This window comes from Myripristis murdjan, chromosome 14, assembly GCF_902150065.1.
Source record: "Myripristis murdjan chromosome 14, fMyrMur1.1, whole genome shotgun sequence".
NCBI classification, from domain to species: domain Eukaryota; kingdom Metazoa; phylum Chordata; class Actinopteri; order Holocentriformes; family Holocentridae; genus Myripristis; species Myripristis murdjan.
The window spans coordinates 32,445,365-32,471,028 of NC_043993.1; the positions used below are offsets into that span (position 1 = coordinate 32,445,365).

The following is a 25,664-nucleotide window of genomic DNA, read 5'->3' on the forward strand; positions in this document are numbered from 1 at the left end:
GCTGACCTGTTTACATATGAACATGGACTGATAGATGTATTTGCTCTGTCACTTGAGAGACAGATAAGTGGCCTGATGTTGATTTTGCGTGGTCAGCCCGGGAGAGAGAGGGAGAGAGAGAGACAGAGAGAGAGAGAGAGAGAATGGGAGAGGCTGCAGGATGAAGAGAAAACCATTTAAAACGACTGAGAAAAGGCAGCTGTGTTCAAAAACAAGTGGCATTTCTGTGAACTGAATTATTTCTGTCTGAAAGAGTTTAATTGTTTCTTCCATTGGTGTCATTTTATATCACAGCACATTACTGAAGGGGGAAAAATGCCTTGTTTCAGTGCTGGGGGGGTGGGGGGGGGGGGCATTCATTCATTCATGCCCTCAATCCCCCCTAGCATTTGTTACACATTGTCACACAACATAATGTGACACAATGTAATATTTTGTAACATGGCAACAGTATGACCTCAGTTTTCATGCCAGTGAATCCCATTTGAGATGAATTGACTTGAGAAGCACTGAGAAAGAGGGGGATATGAGAAAAGAAAGAGAGAGAGAGGAGGGAGTGGTACAGAGAGGAGGACAGAAGACAGCTGGAGGAGCATGTAATAATGTTTTTATCCTCATTATTATTACTATTATTTTCTTGTGTCCTAGATCAATGTAAGACCAAATAAACGTTATAGTTTTTATGATTGATTATTTTTGCTGATTTGCTAAGAATTTTCTTGTTTCCTTCTGACTGCTATCTTTTTGTTTTGTTTCTTTCCATTTTTCAAATTTTCAGATCATTTTCATCATGATTTTTTTTTTTTTTTTTTTGTAATTTTTTTTGTAACTTTTTACTAAGTTCTTGCTAATTTGCTCGTCATCTTCAATCAGTTGATCAGATCAGTGATTCGGGATCGATGCCAGATTTCTTGAAGGTGTTTAAATGTTTGTGAAATACGCCTGATCTGGACATGACCGCTCTGTTTACTGATCCTTGGTTTCATGCTTTTCGTAACCTTGCCTTTCAAATATGTGCTGAAGGCTACAAATAATATTAATAATTATGTAGTGAAGTCAGTTTCCACATATTTCCCGACAGTCTAATTTCAGCTGCAGAATACAGAGCTATTCATCTGTGTTTAATTCATCTTTATGAGCTACAACCAGACTGATAATGACTAGAGAAAAAAAGTTTAAATATTGTCATCATAATATTTCACTGCAGTTATTTTCATTGTAGCTTTGCTATCAGCAGTTTAATACATTTTAAATTAATTTTCAGCAGTCAAAGTGTTTACAGTAGAGGAAAAAGGACTCCAGCAGACTAAACAGTAACACATCACACAGGTAGTCAGACACAAAATAGGTTTATTTCTTTTTTAAAAGAAAAAAAAAGCAACAACATGAAAATGCGACATGCCATCGAACACCAAAAGATGGATTCACCCCGAGCAAATTCATAATACTGACTATTTTTCCATAAAACTCTTATGTACAGTTTCCTTCACGGTTGAGACAGAAAGACACACAAACCACCTTCCACTGGAAGGAATAATCCGGAGCCGCGGCCGTCGGCGCTCGCTCCACAGCCGCTGGACGCTCCAGCAGATCTGACGGATCCGCTCAGGCCGTCCAGGTTCAGACCAACAAGTCAAAAACGTTTCAGTTTGGTTCGCTAAATCTAAACACACATTTGGAAGGGAAAACTGTGCAAACTGCAGGCCTACATGACCGGGGTTTCCCTAATTCCCTCAGAAGAATTCATGACATTTGGACATTTGTTAGTGTATGACCATTTCTTTAAAAAAAAAAAAAAATCTCTTTTAATAACCTGAACAGGATTGGTGTAGATTTAAAAAACAAGTTGCCAACAGCTACCGACCCATCACACACGACCCAGGGCTGCAGTGATTCTTCTCCTTCTCTTCACACTTTTGTTGGTGTCCTTAAACAAAGATGCAATACTGGACAAAAGAAATGCACATGGGAGCTAGCAAACCAGCTCTTTCTTCATGGCTCAGGTAGTGAGCTGCAAAGATTGTCTCACAGGACAGCCAGCTACGTTATTTAACATATGAAGCAGGGTTCGCATTTTGTCAGCAAAATAATTATTTGGGTTGTAAGGCGGCAGCAAAATTCAAATTCATCAATTAACTGTAAAAGTCAACAGGATCTGACTCACTCCGATCCACATCATCCAAAACCGTGAACACATTTTCAGTGTGAAATCTAGATGCAAACAGGAATTTGATGATGCTTTTCCCCGGAGAACTCTGCAGCAAAACTTCAAAAAAAAAAAAAAAAAAAGATTTTGACCTCATGAAGCTGCAGTGAGACCGTCTGCGACTCAGAGAAATGGCCTTTCTGTGTTTCTATGCTGATGATGTAGGAATATATTCTGCAAAAAAAAAAAAAGTTATGGTGAGAGTTAGAGTTAGCCTTCTTGTCGCTCAGCTCCATGTCCTTTGTTAGGACAGAGGGCCGTGACGTTGCGATGTCTGTAAGAGCAGAAATATTCTGCTGAGATGGTGCATTTACTGTCAGCTCCTCTGTTGGAAAATCCGTCCCCAAGGACAGATCTGTAAACTCTTGTGTGTTTTCTTGTGTTTACACTCAGGCAGCACATGTGGACACAAGCAGTTCAAACGTCCAATCCGCTCAGAGCCGCATCGAGTGGAAACGGCGTCTAAAATGCACATGGATGTCTGTCAGGTGCAAATGCAAATCCAGAGATTTTGTCCAAAACTCCCAATGTTTTGGTCTCACAGCACACAAGTTTTTAATAGTTAGTTTGTTTTTTTGGGCTTGGCAACTGGTGGAGTCCAGAGTTCATTTTGGCCAGGAGGTCGTCCTGTGTCCGTCCAGTGAAACTCTCAGAGGAGGAGGAGGAGGAGGAGAGGAAGAAGCAGCATCAGATACAGGAAGCAGCCGGTCTGAACCGCCCTGACGCCCGACGAATGAAACCAGTGCGCCTCGTCAGAATCATCTGGAAAACAGAGAGAGGAGAGGAAGTGAGGACGGGACTCGGTAAAATACTGTGATATCAAATGTTGGGGGGAAAATATAATCTAAGTGATAGACAGAAAGAAAAGTGTCTCATAGCAACTGCCATGCCTCTTGACTCTGATTGGCTGCTTTTCTCAAACAATTTCTAGGATTTTTTTTTTTTAGCTGTTTTTTTTCCTCCTGCCGTTGCTCCACTAATCAAAACTCCCATGACACATTTTCAAATTCCATGACTTTTCCAGGATTTCCATGGCCAGAGAAACCCCGAGCGCCACGTGCGCATTTACAAACTGATGGCTGCCCGTCACGCTAATCCACAAACGGGACGACTGGGCGGTGGAGCTCCCAGAATGCACTGCAATGCGACGGGTTTTGACAGCACATTTGCGGGCTGTATTGTTACGCGGGGAGTGCGAGCCGAGCGGCCGTCTGTCAGGTGTGAACGGGCGAGTTTGAACAAAGCAGAGATCTGAGAGGGGTTGACGGCCCATCACAGTGACAACAATACACACACACACACACACACACACAACCACAAGACAAATACATGAGGCACAGGAGCCCTTTGACAGATAATGACATTCAAAAATATATGTATAAAAAAAAAATAACTACTTTAGCCTATGAAGTCTTTTTTTATTATTATAGATGCTCTGATTTCTTTCTTTCTTTCTTTCTTTTTTTTTTTTTTTACACTTTTTACACTTTTGTTTGGATGAAGGTCTTTTTAAAATTTTCATTTATTCATTATGCATCCTCACAGACCAAAGTAGTGATTTTGAAAATGTAAAAATAGACAAAAAAAGAACAGATGGTGACTGTTTGCACTAAGCTCTGTTTGCAGGAATCTGTCACTCAGGATGATTCAGTTTTAATAAAAAAAGAGAAGATTTTTGATGACGAATGTCTTGAATTTGTTTTGAAAAGTTGAAAATAAAGTGGCCAGCCTAAAAAAAAGTCAGCCGCCTTACTTCTTGTGCAAACGTCAGAGTGACGTTACTGATTACGGCATCGGCCAAAACAAACTGAGCATCATGGGTGAACCTGAACCTCCACGTCAGAGCTCGCTTCCTCTGACGGGTCGGGGTGTGTGTGTCGCTGCTGCTTCGGTGTGTAAAGCCACATCGAGGCAGGTGTGGAGGTGGAGGGTGAACTTACCGCAGTCTTCGTGGAAAACGTGGGGGAAGCAGTGCAGGGCGCCGTAGCCGCAGCGGCAGTACGAGCAGCCCTTCTGGACCCACTCGCCGTGAGGAATCAAACCGCAGCTCCTGAAACACACACACACACACACACACACACACACACACACACACTGAGAGTCAGCACAGGGCAAACACACAGCAGCTGCACACTGACAAAAATGAAGGAGAACCAAAAATGGCTCTTCAGAGTGATATTATCAAGAACCTTTTTTTAATGGTTGTTTAGTCATTTTAAACTGGTAATTTTATTGGAATTTATTTGCAATTTTTTTTTTTTCAAATGTTATGGTGTTTCTTTTAAGAAAAAAATGATGGTAGTTTTGTGATTTAGTGATTTTTTTGTTTGTTTTTATATAAAATTTTCAGGTACCTTTCTGGTCATTTTGAGGTGGTTTTCTTGTAATTTAAAGGGAAATGTGTCATGTTTTTGAAAGAAATCAGGGTCTCAGAGAGCTGCGTGCGGTGGAAAGGGTTCTACCTGATGCGTTCGTCGTACTCGCAGCTCCTCCCGCTGAAATACTGCGGACAGGCACAGAAACTGCCCAGGATGCAGGTTCCTCCGTTCTTGCAACACGTACGACTCTGCTTCGCACCTTCACACACAGAACAAGACAGGACATTAGGACTCAAACGAAGTGAGAACGGTTTCCTCCCGGCGCTCCGCGGCATGCAGAGCGAGCCTCAACGACTCCACAGGGTGCAAAGCGGCTCTCTCTTTTCCACACTGAAAAAGTGGAGTTTCCTAAAATCCTGCTGTGTTTATCCAGTTTAAAATGTCTGTAACTTGGTGCACAGGACTCCGTCAATTCCTCTCAGGTTTTCAGCAGACCCCCCGGGGCCTCCCAGTGGACCCCAAGGGGCCCCAGACCTCGTATTGAGCCCTTCCCTGCCAGTCTGTGAAACAAACCAGAGTCTTCATCTGGCATTCCTGTCGCCCTCTGCTTATCATCAGCTCCCCGTAAAACCACACACACACACACACACACACACAGAGCCAGTATTTGTCTGCTAGATTCAGCTCAAACATCCAAAATTAACACAACAACAAAAACACACAAACTGTAAAGCGGCAGCGGCCTGCAGAATGCCTCCAGCTCCTCTTGCTCTCTTTTTCCTTTCAAGCCTTTTTTCTTTCTGTCATTCTCTCTCTCTCTCTTTTTGTTATGGACAGAAAAATTGTGCCTAGTGTAAAAAATGTGTAAAACTGCCTTTTCCTTTGTGCTGTTTTTCTCAACAACCAATAAAATATCCCCACAAGCGTCACATTCATTTGTGTTTTAGACAGTAATTTTGTCTAAACCAACACTTTTCCTGATTCCTATAATTTCCCATCATCAACTCAACATTAACTTCCCCTAAACTTCTGATTTGTTATTTTTAAGAGGAATATGCTGCAAAAACTAAGTCATACAGTCTCATAGACAGTGGCAAAATCTTATTGTTCTTCAATCCCATTTGTGTCCAACTTGTTTCCAGAATTTTCCTGAGTCCAGAGTCATTTTCTTCACCCTAATGGGCTGATCTCTCTTATTCTGCCTTTTTTCCATGAATTCATACTGAATCAAGTGAAACTGCTTCGGAAACAAGTGGGATTCTCATCCTATTGATGTTTTTTTTTTTTTGGGTCATTCCAGATTCCCCGCTGACCCCCTCAGAACCAGCTGTTTTTTCTACAGTATCTTTTGCAAATTCAGTGAAGCCACACAAAATCTTACATTCATACTATGACTATTTTCTGAGTTACACGTCCTCAAAGTTCATACAGGTAGGTCAAAATTTCTAGCTTTTTTGAGACCATAACTTCATGCCTAATAGAGACAGAAGCTTTAAATCACGGGTAGAACCTGAGCCTGATCACAAAATGTGGCTAAAAATGAGACCTTTCATCTGCCAGAACTTGTTTTAACCGGCCACCAATCCCACAGGGTGATACGACCCTTTTTTGTTTTCCCAAAATGCACTTTTTCCAGTTTTCTCTGATGAATTATCAGAAAACTCCAGGATATCAGCGCTTGCTTCTATCACCTTGTGTCACAGACATGAAACTGGTCCAGTTTTGCTGTTGAAACTTTCATTTTTCACAAGATACTGATGCTCAAAGTTGGTTACAGAGAAAATTGTGCTGAAGAAAAACCAGATTTTGGCTCAGGATTGTGACGCTGAGGATGGATGATAGACTGACTGGGTTGCAGTTTTGAACAGAGCTCAAGTGTGTCTTTCAGCCCTGAAAATATCATGCGTCTGTCTCTGTTAGGAATGAAGCTATGGGGCTCAAAATGGTAGAAAAACCAATGCGAATAAAGAAGTGTGAACTTTTGACCTACCCGTATGAACTTTTGAAAACCTGCAACTCAGAAAATATTCATGTATGATTGTGCATGGCTTCACTGAATTTAAAAAAAGACACAGCAGGAAAAAGGTGGGAGATAACTGTTGAATTTCCGTGACCCCAAAACAAGATTTGACCCCTGAATATGAGAGACTTTCAGTCCTGTTCACAGAGCTCCTCTCCCTGTCCGTCCTGGTATCTACACATTTAGATGTTATGGACTTACTGCCGGTGAGGCCGATGAAGGGCAGGACAGCCCCAGCGTCCCGGTGTTTCCGGTCCCCGCCGTGTGGGGCGCCCACCTGGGCAAACTGTCCCAGGAAGTCCTGAGAGGTCTGGAGGAGTTTCCCCTTGGAGGCGGCGGTGGACGTTTGGCCTCCGCTGCACTCCTCTTCCTCACAACCTGACAGAGGAGAGAGAGTTAACATCCTCAATGCACAGCGCCACACCGGCCATCTGCAGAGTGTGTGTGGAGGAGTTTAAAAAAAACACACACACACACACACACACATAGGGTCAGGGGATGTTGAGATAAGGCAGGACGCTCTGAGATAAGCTTCACTGAGCGGGAGAAACCACCAACAACAGCGAGAACAGGACAAACTGATCCCAACTGGCTTTTCAATTAAAAAAAAAATAAAAATCAATTACTCTTCTGAAACCCAGGAGCCCATGTGTGGGTTTCATTTTTCAACTTTTTTTCCACATCCCTAAAAATTTCTTTCCTCTTTTTTTTTTTCTTCAACTGGAACCTTTTGGTAAATTTCTGCTTACTTTCCTGCAATTTTTTTTAAAACTCATATCCTGCTCATGTTTGGCTCATTTCTTGCTAAACACAAGACATCTGACCTCCATCTAGCATCAATGACCTGACATTTAAATATATTATTAGTTGCTTTTTTATTTATAATTAGTTTTGTTGCTGTACTTTTTTTTTTTTTTTTTTTTACTAATTTTCCAATCACCCATTTTCCTCAATTTTTTTCTTTTTTTGGAAAGAAATCAAGTGAATAAGTTAACAAGTGAATTAAATATGTTGCAGTAATTTAGATTTTGGCTCTTTGAATGTTAGGCTACTGAGTGATATCAGGGACCCAAAATCATTACCTGGCCTGCTGTGCATGTTTTGATCAAGCTAATTTTTGTGCTATAATAAGAAATAAAATCAGAACATTAATTTATTGTTATTATTATTATTTTTTTAACAATCAAACACCAAAAGAGCCACAGAAGCAGGCCTACAAGTTGGTGGGAAAACGCTGAACACTGACTGAAAGTGACACCCAGCACAGTGAATATCTGCCTTGGAAAATGGAAATAAATCCAGAGAGGTGGTGAAATCACACAGGACTGTACAAATCCCTCAGGCGGGACAGGGGCTTCTCTCACCTGAAGATGCGGGAGCGGCAGCGGCGGCGGCGGCCTGCAGGCTGAGAGCTGCGGACAGCAGGAGCCTGAAACCACCGCAAACAGCAACACACACTTTATTAACACACAACGCTGCAAACGCTGCTGAAATTAACCTGAATGCAACACGTAACACCAGCCTCGTTTCAGCAAACACTCATCTGTTATCAAGACTGGCAGCCTGTATACAAGGTAAACACATTTAATGCACAAAACTCACCTGAGCAAATGCGTCCAGCTCATTTCCCAGGTAAAAAACAAACAAACAAAAAAAATCAGCTCAAATAGGATAAAAAGATAAATATATAGCCTAATAATAAAAAAGAAAATCGAAATCCCCCTTTTCAAGGTGTCCTACAGTGAATAAAATTGAGTCAAGCTAGAACTTTCCTCGAACTTTCCTTTAAAAAAAAAAAATGAATAAAATAATTCAACATGGAAAAAAAACACGAAACTCTGAGAAAAATACAGACTCTTCGTGATCATCCAGCTCTCCCACAAGAGAGAGGTAAAGAGAGTGACTATAGGTAAATTCGGTCAAAAGTCGAGTCTGGGTCCAGGTGCTGCCCTGAGCTGATGCTGCGGTGTGTTTAGTTTCCTCTGAAACCTCCGGCTCATCCGGCTGATTTTCTCCGGCGGGAGGAGTCAGGAAGCCCCGCCCCTCTCTCATCCTCTTCGCCTTGTCCGCAGGAGGGTGTGTCTTCACAAACCAAACCCACTGAACTTTATTTTAAATTTTAAATTTTAAATTTCAGTGGAGGTTTCAAAGATGCCAGACAGCTCCAGGTGTGAAGTGGCGCACAATGGATCTCCTCTGTTTGCGAGTTTGAAGGGTTTGATGCAGACAGGCAGCACATCACGGACGGGACAGTCCCACAGTGTGGAGGACAGAATCTCTCACTCTGAAGGTGAAGTTAAGGGAAAATCAGTTTTCAGGGAGTTAATAATTCTGTTAAAATCTGAGAAAAACACTTTGGATTTCTCTCTGTAACATTGTGTTGTCAACATTAAATTACAACAAAATGACCACAGTTACACAAAAATTAGTTAGAGAGAGAGAGAGAGTCCAACAATAGAAAATTTACCAAAATTAACCAAAATAAAAAAAACTAAAAAACTAAACAAATCAAAGCAAAACAAAAAACTATATTTACAATTATTTAAATACCAAGAAAAAAATCTTAATAATAATAATAATAATAATAATAATAATAATAAAGAAAACAAAATTACTAGAAAATTACCTGAATGTGTTAAACACACACACACACACACACACACACACACACACACACACACACACACACACAAAATGTTGAATCAGAAAGAAAACAATATTTCCAAAGATAAAATGTCCCATTCCTTTCTGGGACAGTTAAAATTTCCCAGATAAACATGGGACATGTTGTAATTTCATTATTATTTCATTGACTACAAGTTAGCCCACTAGGGGGAGGATGTATTAGGACTGATAATCTGCTAATCCACAGGTCAGACAGCTCTGGAATAACTGGTCTGGTCAGATGAGGATCTCTGCGGCCACATCAAGCCCAGGACGGTGGCCCGACGTGGATCAGACAGCAGAGAGGCTGAGAGCAGAGAGGCTGGAGGGTGAGGCCCGACGCTGTGGGTGTGTTCATGACCGTGCCTGCAGCGCCCCCAGCAGGCCCAGCGGGGCAGATCGTCTGTGACTCACTCCATCAGGGAAACCAAACTTCGGCCAGCAAAGGGTTCCTCAAGAGCCGGGGTTTGAGCCACAACACTGTGAAGGGGATACTTTGGTTTTTAACTATTATAAAAATACAAAAAGCGCTCCAATAGCTCACCTGGAAGTGTGTACCGTGTGTTAAGGCGTCCTGGGTTGCTGGACGTGATTTGTTAATACCAAACGCAATCTTCCAGTGTAACTGATATTCATTTGAAGATATAAAATGACAACTTTTTGTATTAAATCTTCAGTAATTTGAAGCTTCATGCACATTGTATTGGGCTATTAAAAAATAATGCATTTGATATTGAGTGACACAAGATATTAAATGAGATAAGATTATTGGAGCTGCAGAAATATTTCAGGTGATCCTTGATGATTTGGAGGCTGGCACATCTGCTGCAGATGTTTTCACTGATTCATAACGTCTCTCTGTGATCTATGTCTTGCTCATGGATCATCCTCATGTTTTATGATGATGTGATTTATTTCCTATTTTTGTTGTAACTTGTTGTTGTGTGTCTGCTTCACTGTTCACAGGAAGCTCTTGTAAAAGAGATTTTTAATGCCAGTGAGCTTTTCCTGGTTAAATAAATTTAAATGAATTAATAAAATAAAAACATGTGTCTTGACAAAATGGTAGATGGGTATATGAAGCCTTGGAAGAAAAAAAAAATCACCATCGACAACAGCTTCCCACCAGAGGGAGGCAGCAAAGCTGTGGCTATAGTTTCCTAAATGAAGGAGGAGAAAAAGAAGGAGAAGGAGAAGATGGAGAGGGGGGAGAAGGAGAAAGAGAAGGAGGAGAAGAGCAAAGAAAAGTGAAGAAGGGGTGCGAAGAAGAACAAGGAGGAGAAGAGGAAGACGGAGAACAAGAAGGAGAAGAAGTAGGAGAAGAAGAAGGAAGAGGAGGAGGGGACGAAGGAGGAGAAGAAGTAGAAGAGTGAAAAAGTAGCCTACAATGAGGTGAGAAGAAGAAGAGGGAGAAGAAAGAGAAGAAGGAACAGGAGGAGGAGGAGGAGAAGAAAAGAAGAAGAAGAGGAACAGGAACTCCCACCATCTCAGCAACAGGGGACTGTCCTTTTTGTTTGTTTTGTTTTGTTTTTGTTTTGTTTCGGCTGCAGTTGGATAACGTCGTCAGCCACTGTTCGTCCGCAGCTGACACTGCTGTAAAAAAAAACAAAAAAAAAAAAAACCCTCAGTGCCAGGAAATCCTGATGCGTGTGAAGTGCACACAGCTGGCTGATGTGCACCCAGACGGGCCGCTCCTCCTCAGTGCAGCCCCACGCCGCCTCTGCAGTGTTTTTACAGAAACATCCTGCCCGCTGCAGCTCTGAGGACCCGGCAACACCAACACGGCAGAGCGACTGACTTTATAAAATAAGATAAATGATGCTGCTCCTCCCGGCCAGGAGAGCCTACATGGAAAACTCCCGTTGTTTCTCAGGTCTTACTCTTTCCACAGTCTAGGATTTCACTACCACCTGTACAATTCATGCTGCCTTCAAGTGCTGTTGGAAAGATCATCAAAGATTTACTGAGATGTGACACTGAGGGTTGGAGAGCATGGACATTGTCAATAATTCATAGTGAAATAATGTATTAGATTTTAATAATAGTGCAGTGTTTTCATTTGTGTGGCATTTTGTCCTCAGGAATACTCTGTTTGGGGGAAATTATCCTTTTTCTGACCTACCCAGACTGAGACGAGATGTTCAGTTCCATTTTCACCTCTGTACGTCCAGTGGTTTGGTTCCTATGGGTAGCATTTTGTGTTAGCTTAGCATAAAGACTTGAAATCTATGGGAGTCGTTAGCCTGGCTCAAAGTCACACAATAAACCTTAAGCAACTCTGAAGCTGTTTTATTTACACAGTGGATCGTGTGGGCTTGAAATACACGTCTTGGAATTGAACGAAACAAAACAAAACAAAAACAAAAACAAAAAAACGAGTCGGTTTAGCAGACGTTCATTTGTGCCTGATCATAAAACTTTTCCTGAAACCACCCTCATTTAAAAAGAAAAAAAAAAAAAATCCTGTGACATGTCGTAAGTATATGAGAAACAAAACTCTGCTATTCCATGAGAATAAAGTTGTAAATTTATGTAAAAAATAAATAAATAAATAAAATAAAATAAAATTTATGAGAAAAAAACTAAAAAAATCTGAGATTATAAACTCACAAATTTATGAGAAAAATTTCAGAAAAATTGTTTTACTTTTTTTGGTCAAGGAACCAAGAACTGGATTTAGCCAAGAGAAACAATGTGATTCCTTGACCAAAAAAAAAAAAAATTCTCATAAATTTGTGTTTAACGTTTGTTTGTTTGTTTTTGTTTTTCTCAGAAATTTGTGGGTTTATTTTTTCTCATAAATTGACCACTTTAATGTCAGAGAATATCAGAGTTTTTTTCTTGGAATATTCTGCCCCCTCCCATGGCCCAGTAATGTTTTTTCCCTACAATGGCCCTAATATGCCACCATACTATTTTATTATTTAGCGAGATTTTTTGCGGCAATATGGAGGTGAACAGAAAGATATTCTCCTGTAGATTAGCAACCCAGGGGAGCGTAAGTAGCACCTGATGAGTATATTTCACCACCATGTGGACTCACATCACTCCTAAGTCCATAACACAACCCCACACTCTTCAGCACTCGGGCGTACGGCTTTACCCGGTGCACTTAAACGCAGCATGAGGACGCACATCAGGTGCAACAGGTAATTGTGGTCTAAATGTGACGATTGCGCTGTGTACGAGGGGCTCCTGAACGCGACACGGGGAAGGTGGGTTTTTCTCCTCTTTTCAGCCTTCTCTGGGGGTGGGGGGGACAAAGCATTTCCTTTTTTGCCATTTGCATCACACTGCAGACCAAAAAACCCGAGGATGTACATATTTGTGAGGATTAAATCGGGGAGATGTGGAATAGGATGCTCCTGATGCCACAGTAGCCCGCTTCCCAAATCAGGAAAGTGGAAACTGCAGCTGGGAAAAGTTCATTGTGGATATAGCAGCCAAAGTTTGACGTAATTCTTCCGGACATCAAGAGTGGACTATAGTGCCATCATGAAACTATTTCGTAAGGAAAAATAAAGACATCGTCAACGTGAACTTGACAATTAGAGAGAGAGAGAGGAAGAGAAAGAGAGAGTGCAAATTAGGGAAACTTTTACAAGTGGTCTGGCACGGTGGTTAACACTTTTCCAGATGTTTGTAGCCTGCTGTTAAATGCGTTACTGATGCAGACAGCTATTTTGGATATTCCTGGATATGGACTGACATCGACAGAGTAAATAACGTTTTTAATTCATTAGAGAGAGGACGTCGTGATGACTAAAATGTTATTTGGGTGAAGTCCTCGGAAACGCGTAAGGGAAGCCCAATGAGTGGCACACAGACAACACTCACTGACAGGTAAATGCTCTTTTTTTACTCTCAAACTCTAATATTAAAGCTCAGTTCACTGTCACTCTTCCTGCTTGTATGAATACATTGCATTAGCTTTTGACAAGCCAGTAAATCCAGCTTTTTGCTCGCCGGGTAACACCTCACTCTTGTACAAAGGGAAAACAATAACGCGTATCTTCATAGCAAAATCTTGCAGTTTAAAGTTGCCGTGCCTATTGTCAAGTATACATAAATGACAGCAGGTGCCTTTAGACGTCTCATCAATTTTGACGGTCTTCTAGTAAATTCGGCATCCATTTAGTCCACCAAGCATCACGCCATTCCAATAAAAGCTCAGTTTTTAAAGTTGGTTCGCGTCGCAAGCTAACGCCCACAACACTGTATTCAGGGGGGAACAGAAAGCGGCAATAACAGGGCAATCAATTACAACATTTGAATATTTACTGAAATCTGTGGTGTTTGATCGCTGGGTGCACGCCGACTTGAAGAGACGCCTGGAGTCGTCTAATAGTTGTCTTCAGCTGTCCTCTATGAAATATATATGGCTGCCAATAAATACGGAAACTTAAAAATGAAAGATTTTTCAATGCAGCTCGGATGAAGCTTCCATGCGACAGAGGGAGAACGGAAGGGAGCGGGGCTTGGTTTTTCCACAGTTGCGTGAGAACGGGCAGCCTGCTCCAGTTACCTTGCTGTAAATCTGGGCATGTGTCTATTCTTCAACATGAAATAGCACTAAGTCTCAACAGCTGGTTCTATCTATTCTTGAGAGTAGAGGATATGTAGTAAAAACTATAAGGACTTTGGAAAAGTGGCTGCCAAACTCAGTGAAGGGGGGGTTGGCCTTTACTGTCAGTGACAGTTTCCCCCCGGCCCAGCCAGCAGAGGGCATCTGCATGGAATGTTTACTGTGCTTTTGCATTTACCTATCTATTAGTACTTTTCCCACCATTAGAGGTCACGTATTGGTTATTCATAGATGCTCTTAAATGCTGTTTGCAGGTTGTAAATAATAGCGCCGTGATGAGGGATCGGTGCAGTGGCAGAACCTGAGTCTTAACATGGAGATACTGCATCTAGCCTTCGGTGCAGAGGGCTGCTTTCATCCACCTCCTACAAATTTTATTACATGACTATGATTTTCCAGCTCTGCAACCAAACTGAGTATCACCAAAACACACAGCCTGGCATGTTGGGAATATTGTTGCAGTCTCTCTCTCTCTCTCTCTCTCTCTCTCTCTCTCTCTCTCTCTCTCTCTCTCTCTCTCTCTCTCTCTCTCTCTCTTTTTTTTTTTGCCTTGTTCTTGAGAGAGAAATAAATGTAGCCTATGATGAAATTTCACAGTTTGTCTGAGAAGACAGTTTGTGCCAACTTCAGCAGCTTTTGGCAGTCCTCCAGATTCGTAAAAGAACATTAAAGAGGTTAAATGTTGTAGAAATGCGAAATGGATTACTTTCAGCTTTTCAGATTCCAGCCCACTTAAGTCACTTGTGTATTTTTACATTCAGTAATCTGGAGTTTCCTCTGAGGAAACGCCAAAATAAAGACACACATGACTGCCTCGGAAAGTCAAACAAAGTCATTTGATTTCTTGACCTTCAGTCTGCATAAAGATAACATGACCAAGCCATTATAGTACTTCGGTACAGTTGTATAACAGTTTCCCTCTTTTACCCCCATACAGACTATACAACGTTTTAAATCATAACAGACTATGGAAAAGGAAAGTATTACGCACTAAACAGCAGATTTTGACAGATTTTCAGTCTCTCTATGATGCAGGCACAAAACCCTGAAGTCAAACTAAGGAAATGGGCCACAGTTTAGTGTTTTTATGTGCTTAGATAATTGAAAAAGAGTAGATAAGATGGATCAGGGAGGTCCTATACATATTTCTCTGTATAAGTCAAAATCTAGACCAGCATGCCTTATGGATTCACATGTTCAGACAATACCCCTGTGTGTCTACAGATGAACATCACAGATTAACACAGACATATTTTACCCCGGGAAATGTGTATTAACCCACTAGCAGATGCACATATGTCACTGGAAAGCACATATCTTTATAACACAGCTGGCAAACATCCACTTGGACTGAGCAATATATCAATATATAGATATTGTGATATAAGGCAAGATACTATCTGGGATTTTGCATTTGGCAATATCACGATGTGACATAGATGTTGTGTCATCTTGGCCCCCATGGCAGCAATTTCATGACTAACAAGCCAAGACTCATATCTCAGTGAATGGAGAGTTGTCAGTATCTTAATATTCTGACATACATACAGTCATTTCCATTGCATATTTACATAAAACAAATTGTTAACAGTGTTGAATGTTAAAAATACTTTTAAAGCACACCTTTGTCACAGGAAAACGCCTTTTTTCCACTTACTACATGCATGCACCCTCTATTGCTTCACAACTTTAATAACCCCAACCAGCAGCAGTTCTTTAAGTTTGTCATGCCATGCAAGATAGCGACAAGAAGGAGCTGATAGTAGGAATATTACATTATTAAATTATTGAAAATGTATTAGTTCTGCAGCTGTGTAAACCTTAAAGTGTGATTGGTGGACTCTTGCTGAGTACTTGTTGCACTGACTGCCACCATCTTTAGTGTTATGAATACTCCCATTTAAAAGTGGTAGAAATGCTCTGTCTCTATATTAAAGTGCCTCTGGTCCCTCGAGCTTTCAACCATTTGCATCAGTATGTGCCGTTAAACTTTTCATGTTCGAGCTTTGTGAGCTCCACATAGCTGTTTGTGGTCTCAAAGGGCTTTACAGGCCTGCAGGTTTACAACAAACACAACAGGATGACAGTCTTTGACTTGAATGCTCAGAGCAGGCAAGACAAAGCTCAGATAATAAGGAAAAAGGGAAGAAACGCTGAAAAATCGATCAAGAAACAGCCAGTTCCACCTAGCTCCCATCTCGGCTTACCTCATTGGTATTCATTGCAAGTCTGTGGAAGCAGGCTCCTCATGTCACTCAGTTTATGGGAGGTTGGACATTGTTTTAGATTAGTGCATCAATGGCTTGCACCAGAAAGACACATAAAGTTTTTGTTTACTGTCCACAAAAGGAAGCTCCGCATGCCCTATGTATACACTGAACGTCTGCAAGGTGCTGCTTTGCCCTTTTGTGGCCAGCAGGTTGCGACTTCGCTGCCCAAGCCACCGTCTAAGCAACACTTTTGCCTTTTGGATGGTGAAGGTTATTACTGAAGCCTATACTGCATGAGGGGTTTAGTTGCCCGGCAACATTTGTGCCAACTCCAGTAGTGGTTAGGTCACTTCTTGGCCATTTTTCAAGGGTCTCTCGGTAAAAAGAATTCTGCACTGCAGTCAGCCAGGTTTTTCCTAACATTTGTGAGATTTCATCGTCTGCATGTGACAGCCCCCAGCATGGAACATGTTCTCCTATCAAGGGATTTAATCACCCTTTTCCCCTTACTTTACTGCCAAGGCCTCACCAGGGTCATGGTAGGTTTCCATGTGACTCATGTTGCCTGAAGTAGCTAAAAGGGAACAGCAGTTTGGAAGTGTAACCTGGGTTCCCTGAGAGCTGGGGCAGAAGCAAAAGCAACAATAGTAGATCCTCTTGAAGGAAAAATGTGACCCTAAAACACTTCAGCACTTAAAAACAGCTACAGGCCAGCACAGCTCTGGCCCTGTTTTGCAGTTTGGTGATGTATTTTTATTATTCCTTGTATTTAAGTGGCCAAGAATAGACAGTATGGTATCATGTCAAGATATTGCCAGTGCATCTATACTGGAATTTGTTAGCAGAAAAAAGAATTTGACAACATGAACGTTAAACATCAGATTTTGGCCTACATTAGACTAACATTAGACGTGGCCTACATCATTTCTGTTTGAAAAGTCCAAATGTATTTTTTTGTAAATTGGTAACAGGCATTTAATAAAATGAGACTTGCTCACTCGAGCCTCATTTAAATGTGCCGTCAATCAGGCTACTTGTTCTGTTTTTCACATCTGTAAATTATTACTGTAATTTCCTACCAAAGTATGCTGTTACACATCAGCTGAAGTGCTCTAAAAGAAATGCAATGAATGAACATGTATCTCAGCTGCACTTGTGCACTTCTTTTACTTCCATTCCACTTTGTTCACAGCCTCACATCAGTTGAGGCTCAGATTGTTAAATTATTCCAGTGGGTTTCAGAGGGTCAGGCTCTGAGCTGCACTTGATAAATTAATTGAACATGAAGTTGAACTTGAGAGCTGAAGCAGTCGGGGGCTGTTCCACAGTTGTGGATCTGATGTGTGTCAGAAAATACAGACCAGGGGGAAAAAAAACGTTGGCAAAACAACCATCAGGTAGACAGGCGCAGTGCTTAGACAGGGGACTTGGCTGTCCTTCAGTGCATCCTGGGACAAATGTCTGTTTACACTTAAAATGCAATGCAGACAAAAGCGTCCCAGACCGCCTCTGAACGTGGCCTGAGCGATTGGCTCTTCGGAGGCTTTGAGGATGCATTGTGTCCTGTCCACACCTGATCTCACTGGGGCTGGTCACTTCTGATCAGATCACTCAGGACGCATGGTACTGCAACGTGGAAACAGGGCCAAAGAACAAGAGCTTCTTTTTGGACCCACCAAGGGTTTGACATTTCTGCACTGACAGTAGCCAAGAATGCATCGCAGCCACAGCTCACATCCTTGTTGATCTGCTGTCAGCAGTGTGTAAAATACAATGCTCTCTTTATCATCTTTCTTTGGTAATTTGAACCACCAGACATATGTACACAGCACACAGAACTCCCTTCTCTTGGCATTGTCAAAAGATCTGCCTGGAAAAATAGGATATCGGTAATTGCAGGCTCAGAGCCACATTTCATCACAAAATAACTTTATTTATTGATCATCGCTAATTGATGATATATATATATAAAAGTGTAAGAAAATGCAAGGGTAAATAGTTCCTTTAATTGTCTCAATCAAGAGCAGGACTACGTTACATGATGTGGTAAATGCTGGACTTCTGATGATCAAAGCACCCGACTGTGCTGCCCAAACCAAGGATTCATTGGAGACATCTGAGCGTCATAGATGTTCAGGACGTCTGAAAATCTGGGTTTTTCTTTCCTGTTCTGGCTTTTCTGCTTTTCTCTGGTCTCTCCTCCTGGACTGATATTTCCTCAGAGCATCAATGACTGGATCATTCACTTAAAGACCCCATGAAACAGACTCTTTCTTTCTTGATTTGATGTATTTCCTGTTGAAACTGGATGTTTGGACGGGACACGGTGCAGGGAAGGATCATTCACAAGTGCAATAGGACAGATCAAACACTGATCCTAACCCAACAGGATGTCAGTCAAGATTTGTGAAGGTTTTATTGGTTGAAATTTTAATTTACACGCACTAGTGCAGGATGATGTCACCATTTAAGATCCTCTGTTTTACAGGAAGTGCAAGCCACGTGAGGTCATTTCATGGGGACTTTAATTTGGTTCAAAGACACAAAGGAAAGACGCAAAACAAGCATTTGTCCAAAATTAATGTGTCTGATGTAAATGAACTGTCTCATTACCAGTTACATTTTTAGTGCTAAAGGGACTGAGGGATTTTGAATCATTGCGCTTTAATTCATTTTCATATAAATCACAAATGAGGCCCAAAAAGAAAGGGCATGTTCACAGCCAGGAAGTATGTTAAGTTTAATGACTGCAGGCCATGGACCGGCTCTTTTGCTCTGTGTCACAGGGTTTTGCTGATCTGGGTGTTTTCCTGACCCTCCCACCCCCACCCCGAGGCCCTCACTGGAAGCGGTGACATCACTTATAAGCAATGTCTGTCAGGCCCACCAGGCCAGCAGCCCTTCCTGACAGACAGAGCTGCTGGCAGCAGCCATGCAGGACGGCTAGGAACCATAGCTCAGTGTCATTGTACTCCATATACAATATAACAGTCTGGGCCAGCAGCATTTATCTTGATCACTGATTTTTTTTTTTGTGGTTGTTGTTGCTATGACACTAAGTTTTGAGATCCCAGTCCAGCTCATGCAACACTGCGTTAGTGTTTAAGTTAGTTGTCATGACAAAGCAGTATTTTACACTCTGACCTAAGATCATGCTATCTTCATTTTGTTTTGCTTTTCTGTTTTGTATTGTTTTTTTGTGTTCTTTATTAAAAAAAAAAAACATTTTGTGATATGAAATGTAAATGTGGAAGCAGTTAAGCTGCAGATATGTCACTGAATCGCTGAAAAAATAAAGTATCAAAAAAAAAGATCATGCTATCTTCATCTAAAGTCGCAATGAAATGAAAAAACAACTTTTTCACCTTAATAGCTACTTCTCTCCATCATCACGCACACAAATTTTCTAAGTGACAGAGCGGCAACACGACACAACAGTGAAAACCCCTGTCTCCTTTTCCCATGACTGCCACTCAGATGGGATTTTTCCATTTGGAACAATCCAGCATCTGTGAAGATTATAATGAGGCGGATGAGAGTCAAGTTCTCTGGAGCCACTTTCCATGTTTATCACGCTTCAATCCACTTGCTTTCAACTGGAAATATGTTGACAGAGGCAACACTCCATCGAAATACTTCCTCATAATTACTACATCAAGCTTCTTCCTCATGTTATACGAGAGGGGAACAGTGGGTTCTCTTTAGATACTTTACTGCTGTATTACCTGATGAATGGAGGTGGGAGGAGACTTGTTGTTTTTTTGTTGTTTTTTTAGCCAAAGACCCAGACACTAATATGCCTGTGACTCACAGTAATCTGAAACCTCATTAAAAAGCACTAGGCTGCACTGTGGGCTTCCCCAACAAAATGCTGGATTTGAAGATGGTAATCTGTTTGGAGCAGTGTGTGTTCTTTCAAAATAAGTCCAAAGCAAAAGTTACTTCAGGTGCCCTGACTCCAAAGGGTTAAACTGAAGATTGAAAAAAAAAAAGAAACCGCACACTGGCCACAGAGGGGAAAAGTCCAACATAGAGAAAAAAAATGTAATTACACATGGTGCTCAAGTGCAAAAAAGCAAGAGGTGCTCAAACGAAGAAACCGTTTTGGTTTACACCATCATCGGCTCTCAAACAAAGCAGAACACCTGTGATATAATTGGTGATCGAATGCACTGATCAAGCAGGGCTTACTTGCAGCGAATGGGAGAACAAGGTTTACAGATCCTGGCCAATGACAATACATAGACAAAGTAAATATCTGTACCATATCGCGCAGCTTCTTTTCATCAATCTTCAGATGGGTTTCAGCGTTCACAGTCATTGTGTGTGTGACAGGTGTACGTTAAAACCTGGGGAAGTCTCGTAGTTTATAATAATCATAACAATCACCAAGATTTGAACACTAAAATTTCACCGCCTTTTACCCACTGCATTTTGGAAATGTGAGAGGTGCAATAGGTGCAGAAGATGATTTTTGCATTTTTTTCATGCATTACCTGAGCTAATTTTTGAGCTGTTAAAACCTGATCCAAAACCTTGTTTTTTTATGTGAGCAGCAGCTAAACATTTAAAACCTACAGTAAATGTAAATGTATCTCCTCTGTCATGACTCTTATAGCAGGACACTGGATGTCACTTTAATCAATATAATGAGTTCATGAATAATCAGACAATGTGAAACATTAGTAAGAACGCTCATATTTCATTTAATGTCTGATAAGAAGTACAGTTGTCCCTCGCTATAACGTGGTTCACCTTTCGCGGCCTCGCAGTTTCGCAGATTTTTTTTAGTGCAATTTTGCATGCTTTTCTTTACTGGACTTATTTTTCTACGAAGGTTTGAACTTTGAGAGTTTAAACAAGAGAGAAAAGTGAGAAAATGTTAATGCCTGTCTGAGAAAAGTGTATAAAGTGTGTAGTGACGGGTTTTACAGCCTTAAAACATCTAGAATAATTGTAAAAAATAAAGCTGACTACTTCGTGGATTTCGCCTATTGCGGGTTATTTTTAGAACTAACTCCCGCGATTAATGAGAGACCATTGTATATAGGTTCCGGTGGTAAATGCGTTACGTAAAGTCCCCCTCCAGTTCTTTAATCAGCCCCTAAAATAATCTGTTCATGAATATTGCATATGTAGAAGTTTTTCCATGAAAAAAGTTCCCATAGTGCCATAAAATGGTGTAAATGTAACTCTAAACCTTGCCAAATTGGCCCCGCCCACCCCTGCCTCGTAACCAGAGCTCTGTTCACCCAACCAGGAGGTCCCATGCTGCGATAGCCATGAACATTGTGCCATATTTGATAATCTAACCATGAAATGTTTTTTTGTCACTGCAACCGGCAGTGCTGCTGCTAATGATATGCAAAGCTGGACGCTGTCAGCTGACGACTGATTGGCTGTTGGATTTGTAACATATTAAATCCAGCTGGCACACACACACACCTCCACCTTCAGCAGAGGAGTGTGAAAACACACCTCTAATGAAAAGCTTTGTTTAGATACTAGTATAGCGTACTATAGTCAACATCAAACATTTCAGGGGGTATAAACATAAGAGAAACATATTTTTGAGTGGAGTGGGACTTTAAAAGAGCTGCGTAACCTGGTTATACCAGATTCGTAATGCATGATATTTTATTATTACATTAATGTTTGAAAAGACACTGTGATGTAATTCAGTGTGATTATATTATTGTGAGCAAATAAATATATTACCCTGTGGGAAATATTACTGCCTTATGGCTTGTGAATGTGAGTCTTGATACAGTAGAGTGTATTGTGACATGATGCAATTATGATGTCATTATGCTTTTGATGCCGTTATCATGAATTATGTGCTATATCAGCAAGTCAAGCAAAGTATTATCTACTACTGCTAGATAGTGGGCCTCCTCATCGGTGAAAGGCTGTGGCCATTCCACTGCCAGTTTAAAAATAATTAGTATGGACATTAATGTTGGTTTTTCATGCTTACTTTGACGATACAGTGCCCCTTTTTTTCTCAAAGAAACCTAACCTGGACTGATACAGCAGTCTTTTTTATATATATATATATATATATATATATATATATAATATTATTAAATATCCACAGTGATTATTTTAGCTAAATGTGTCCTGTCAAGATCTGTCTCACTGTTCCTGCTTCTTTCAGTTTGGGTGCATTCATCACTACATACACACAAAGCTTTATGTCAGATTTTGACAAACGACCAAGGCGCAGGCGGGTCAGAGACCAGATGCTGTGAGGAGAACACAGTCTCACCCGTGGAAAATGAGATGCAGTAATTATGTTTATTTACTGATTAATGATACCAGGTCAGACCTAAGGTTATGTACGTTTTTTGCTGCTATTTTTTATATATATAATTTAAGGCTCTGAGTTTCTAATAAGCCATAGGCTTCTAAATAATGAATATAGAGTCAGCAATAAGTATTTATATTAGGCTACACTGGTATTACCAGCTGTTTTTTTTTTTTTTTTTTTCTTTTTTAAGTAATGAGTTCAAAGCAGACTCAATCAACAAATCAGATGATGAGGAAAAATATTGGAAAATAACGCAATTATTCATTGGTTTATCAAAAAAATTTTGAAAACATAATGAATCCTAATGGAATATCAGAAATTATCTTCATAGTATTTGCCAGCTCTTGTGTTTTATCCGTGTTTTAAACTCTTTGTCACCTTATCAGTGTGTAGTGTAAGTCCAATGAAAATGCATTTCCACTCACCCCCCCCAAAAAATCCCAGTGAGAATCTCGATGGATTTTAACTTTCAAACTTTCAAACAGAATGACGGTTACAGCTGTATGCAACACTGAATTGCATGTACACACTGAAACCCAGTGAATGTAGCTTTGCCCTGAGTGCATGTGGAAAAAGCAGAGACAAAAATAGCTGAGCTGAGATAAAAACTCTTAAGATCTGTATTTTCTTTTAGGAACGAACTGGAGTTTCATGCAAGCCTGATTAGAGTTTGGCGCTAGAAACGAAGGCTTCAGTCTTTGTTATGGACTGAAATAATCCTGTCCAAAAACAAAGAATGGAGTTTTAGGCTGCGAGGCAGATTATTGGGTTTCTCCAACCCTCTGGAGTTGACTCCTTTGCTGTTATCATCCCTGAGGAATTCTCTGGTATTTTTGGTATCTGAGGCACAAGTAGATTGCTTAGTTCTTTTCCTCCTTTGATAACTGCGCAACAAGCAAGCAAAGAAAGCCTTTGAACAAATTAGCCCACAGTCATCCAAAAGACACTATTTTGGAGACACTTACACAATAAGTAAACTAATGATTCCCTTTTATTGTGGTCCCAGACAACTTTTCACATGGAGTTGATGACTTTTTCCTGTAACCCGGGTTCATGAACTTCTGAACCTTTGCTGCTTCGTCGATGCCAAGATAACTTGGCAACTGAGTTCAACAATAGAAAAATGCCTACATTTAAATGAAATCTACATGAGGCAGGACGTATTCGTGCACCGATGCCAACTCGGTGACGCTGAAGCAAGCTCAAGCAATGTTTCAGCGCCTTTCTTGCAGCTTCATTTGTCAAAAGTGACCGGTGCCAAAGCTAGCACGCTTTAGGATAATTTCAGAAAACATAACATGCTGACTCCCAAAATAGTTTGTGGCTGATCAGTATGCCTGAAGTTCATTTGTGCTAATTGTTTAATCCAGAGGGGTATGATGATCACAGACCCAGCTCTTGGTTTTGGCGTTCCATCCACAATACAGCACGCTTGAATTTCCACGTGCGTTTTCAGGCAGTTTTCTCGTTGCTTTTCAAGTGTGGACGGACGATTTTTGGCAAACGAGATGCTCAGTCCCAACTACGGGCTCGATCACATGACAATCCTGTGTCAGCATTTTCAAAAAGGTCCATTTTCCCAGTCTGTATTTCAACGCCAAATCACCATTTTCAAATTTAAGCGTAGCTGTTATTGTCTTACAGAACAAATCAAATGACCAATTTTCACCGGAAATCGAAAAGTTGCTCTTCTGCCTGCGTTCCCAGTGCCACACTTCTCTTTGCACCGGTCAAACAAAACACACTGAGACCCAAAATGCATGGTTGTGTCGACTGTCAAAATCTATATTTACAGTCTAAGCAAAATGTTGCACTTCATCAGCTGCTGAGAAGAGCACGGAAAGAGCACACGACTCAGGTTTTCCTGTTATCGTAGTTGGAGCAATGCCTCTTCAGCAAAACTAGTGGAGTCGAGTAAGTGTGAGGGACTAAGAATGTTCAAGTTTACTTTATTGCATTTTTTTGTGTTTGATTCATTTAGGTTCACTCTGTCAAATTGTGAATGAGCTGGGCCTCGTAAACAAACGTCACATGGACTCACGAGTAGCTTGGAAAGAGTTTCGCCGAACTGCCATCCAATGAAGTTAGTCTGTGATTTAAGCATAATGAACTTGCCCGTGCTTTTTGAATTCACCATCTCTTGTGTGGAGCTGCACTGCATCTCGCTTAAAAGAGAACCGAGGGCCTAGTTTTCGGGGCATTTCCGTGCTGTTATTTCAAACCACCAGATGAATGCTATTGTGCTCACCTGCCCAAACTAAAGGAGGAAATGCCTCGGAGTTAAAACAGGCTGCTGCAAACATGCTTAGTGTAAATACGGCCCAAGTATCAGCCAAATTCCTCCCTCTTATCCATTGCTGCAGATGCCACCCAGTGACCAGGACGAATCTGTCCTCACTCAAGGCAGCCTAGCCAGCCTTATCGGCTCCGAGTAATCTCCTCTGCTCCGACCACAGAGGAACTTTACTCGGGCCCTCCACTTCAAGATAACAAGACAAGGCCGCTGCCATAATATTCAGTGTAATTTAATCCCTTTTCTCCACCATTGTTACAGCTTTGTTGTGTCTGGAAGAGTGGAATCCGAATCAGTTGTTTTGTCTGCTTCGGTGACATATCATTTTGATCGCAAAGAGGAATTTCTATCAGGAAATAAACAGCGGATCTCTTCTGTTTCCATTTAATTCAGTTTAAATAAAGTTTCTGTGCTATGTGAGGAAACTTCAAATAGGATGATTCACACGCTCCAGGAGCTAAAATGAAATCCTCCCAAACCCTGTCTTCTGTCTTCTCTGCGAGACACTTAATGGGCGTCCTCCCACCCATCTCCCTCCTTGTTTTTTTTCCCAGCCTTCTCCCACATTCAGGAAACGGGAGCGGAGCCAGAAGCCCTAGTCTCTGTTTCCGGGAATCTGTCCCACAAAGCCGCAGCGCAGTAAGTTGGCGCTGACGTCGAGAGCCATTGTTAAAAGCCCAGGGCCCCCATTGTCCGGGGAGGAACAGCAACACAAACAACGCCCCCCGCGGAAGGAGTGGGAGGAGGCGTGTGGGGCGAGGAGGGAGGGGGTGGGGGGTGGGGGTCGCTGCTATTTTTATATGAAGAACCACCATAATCGAGTTGGCCTCCCACGTTGGACATGAATGTTTAATTAGCCAAGCAGTGAAATGAACACCTAGTCTGCCATCCTCCCGCTTATGGGATCCCGTTTGTTTGACTACACAGTTTTTGCAGAATTTGCCGGTTATTTGGAAAGACTTTAAAAGGGAATGCTGTCCACATTCAGCAGTAAAACATGTCTTTCTTTGTGGTCACAGGCGAGGAGTTCAAAGCGGTTGTGGAGCCAGAACCGCGAG

General features: G+C 41.3%; 2 protein-coding genes across 3 annotated transcripts in view; one reads left to right on the top strand and one right to left on the bottom strand.

Moving 5' to 3' along the window:
• Positions 1 to 1,341: 1,341 nt before the first annotated feature.
• On the bottom strand, positions 1,342 to 8,509 carry tdgf1 (teratocarcinoma-derived growth factor 1). The gene is made up of 6 exons (XM_030069690.1): positions 8,147 to 8,509; positions 7,909 to 7,973; positions 6,746 to 6,922; positions 4,669 to 4,783; positions 4,147 to 4,256; positions 1,342 to 2,968 (listed from the first exon to the last, which is right to left on the bottom strand). Exons 1-6 carry the CDS (start codon positions 8,167 to 8,169, stop codon positions 2,856 to 2,858), a joined length of 603 nt encoding a protein of 200 aa, XP_029925550.1. The 5' UTR covers positions 8,170 to 8,509; the 3' UTR covers positions 1,342 to 2,855.
• A 3,986-nt stretch (positions 8,510 to 12,495) lies between these two features.
• arhgef12b (Rho guanine nucleotide exchange factor (GEF) 12b) overlaps positions 12,496 to 25,664 on the top strand; it is a 58,727-nt gene continuing 45,558 nt past the window's right edge. For both annotated transcript variants that reach the window (XM_030069094.1, XM_030069095.1), the window contains exon 1: positions 12,496 to 13,051. In XM_030069094.1, coding sequence (XP_029924954.1) covers positions 13,020 to 13,051 — 32 coding nt within the window. In that variant the 5' untranslated portion in view covers positions 12,496 to 13,019. The remainder of the gene's footprint in view (positions 13,052 to 25,664) is intronic.

Bases quoted from the DNA above. Each gene is read 5' to 3' on its own strand.
- tdgf1 (XM_030069690.1), bottom strand. From the start codon at position 8,169: ATGAGCTGGACGCATTTGCTCAG. The intron at 4,784-6,745 runs GTAAGTCCATAA...CTGTGTGTGAAG, and splicing joins CTTCATCGGCCTCACCGGCA to GTGCGAAGCAGAGTCGTACG. The intron at 4,257-4,668 runs GTAGAACCCTTT...TGTGTGTTTCAG, and splicing joins GAGTACGACGAACGCATCAG to GAGCTGCGGTTTGATTCCTC.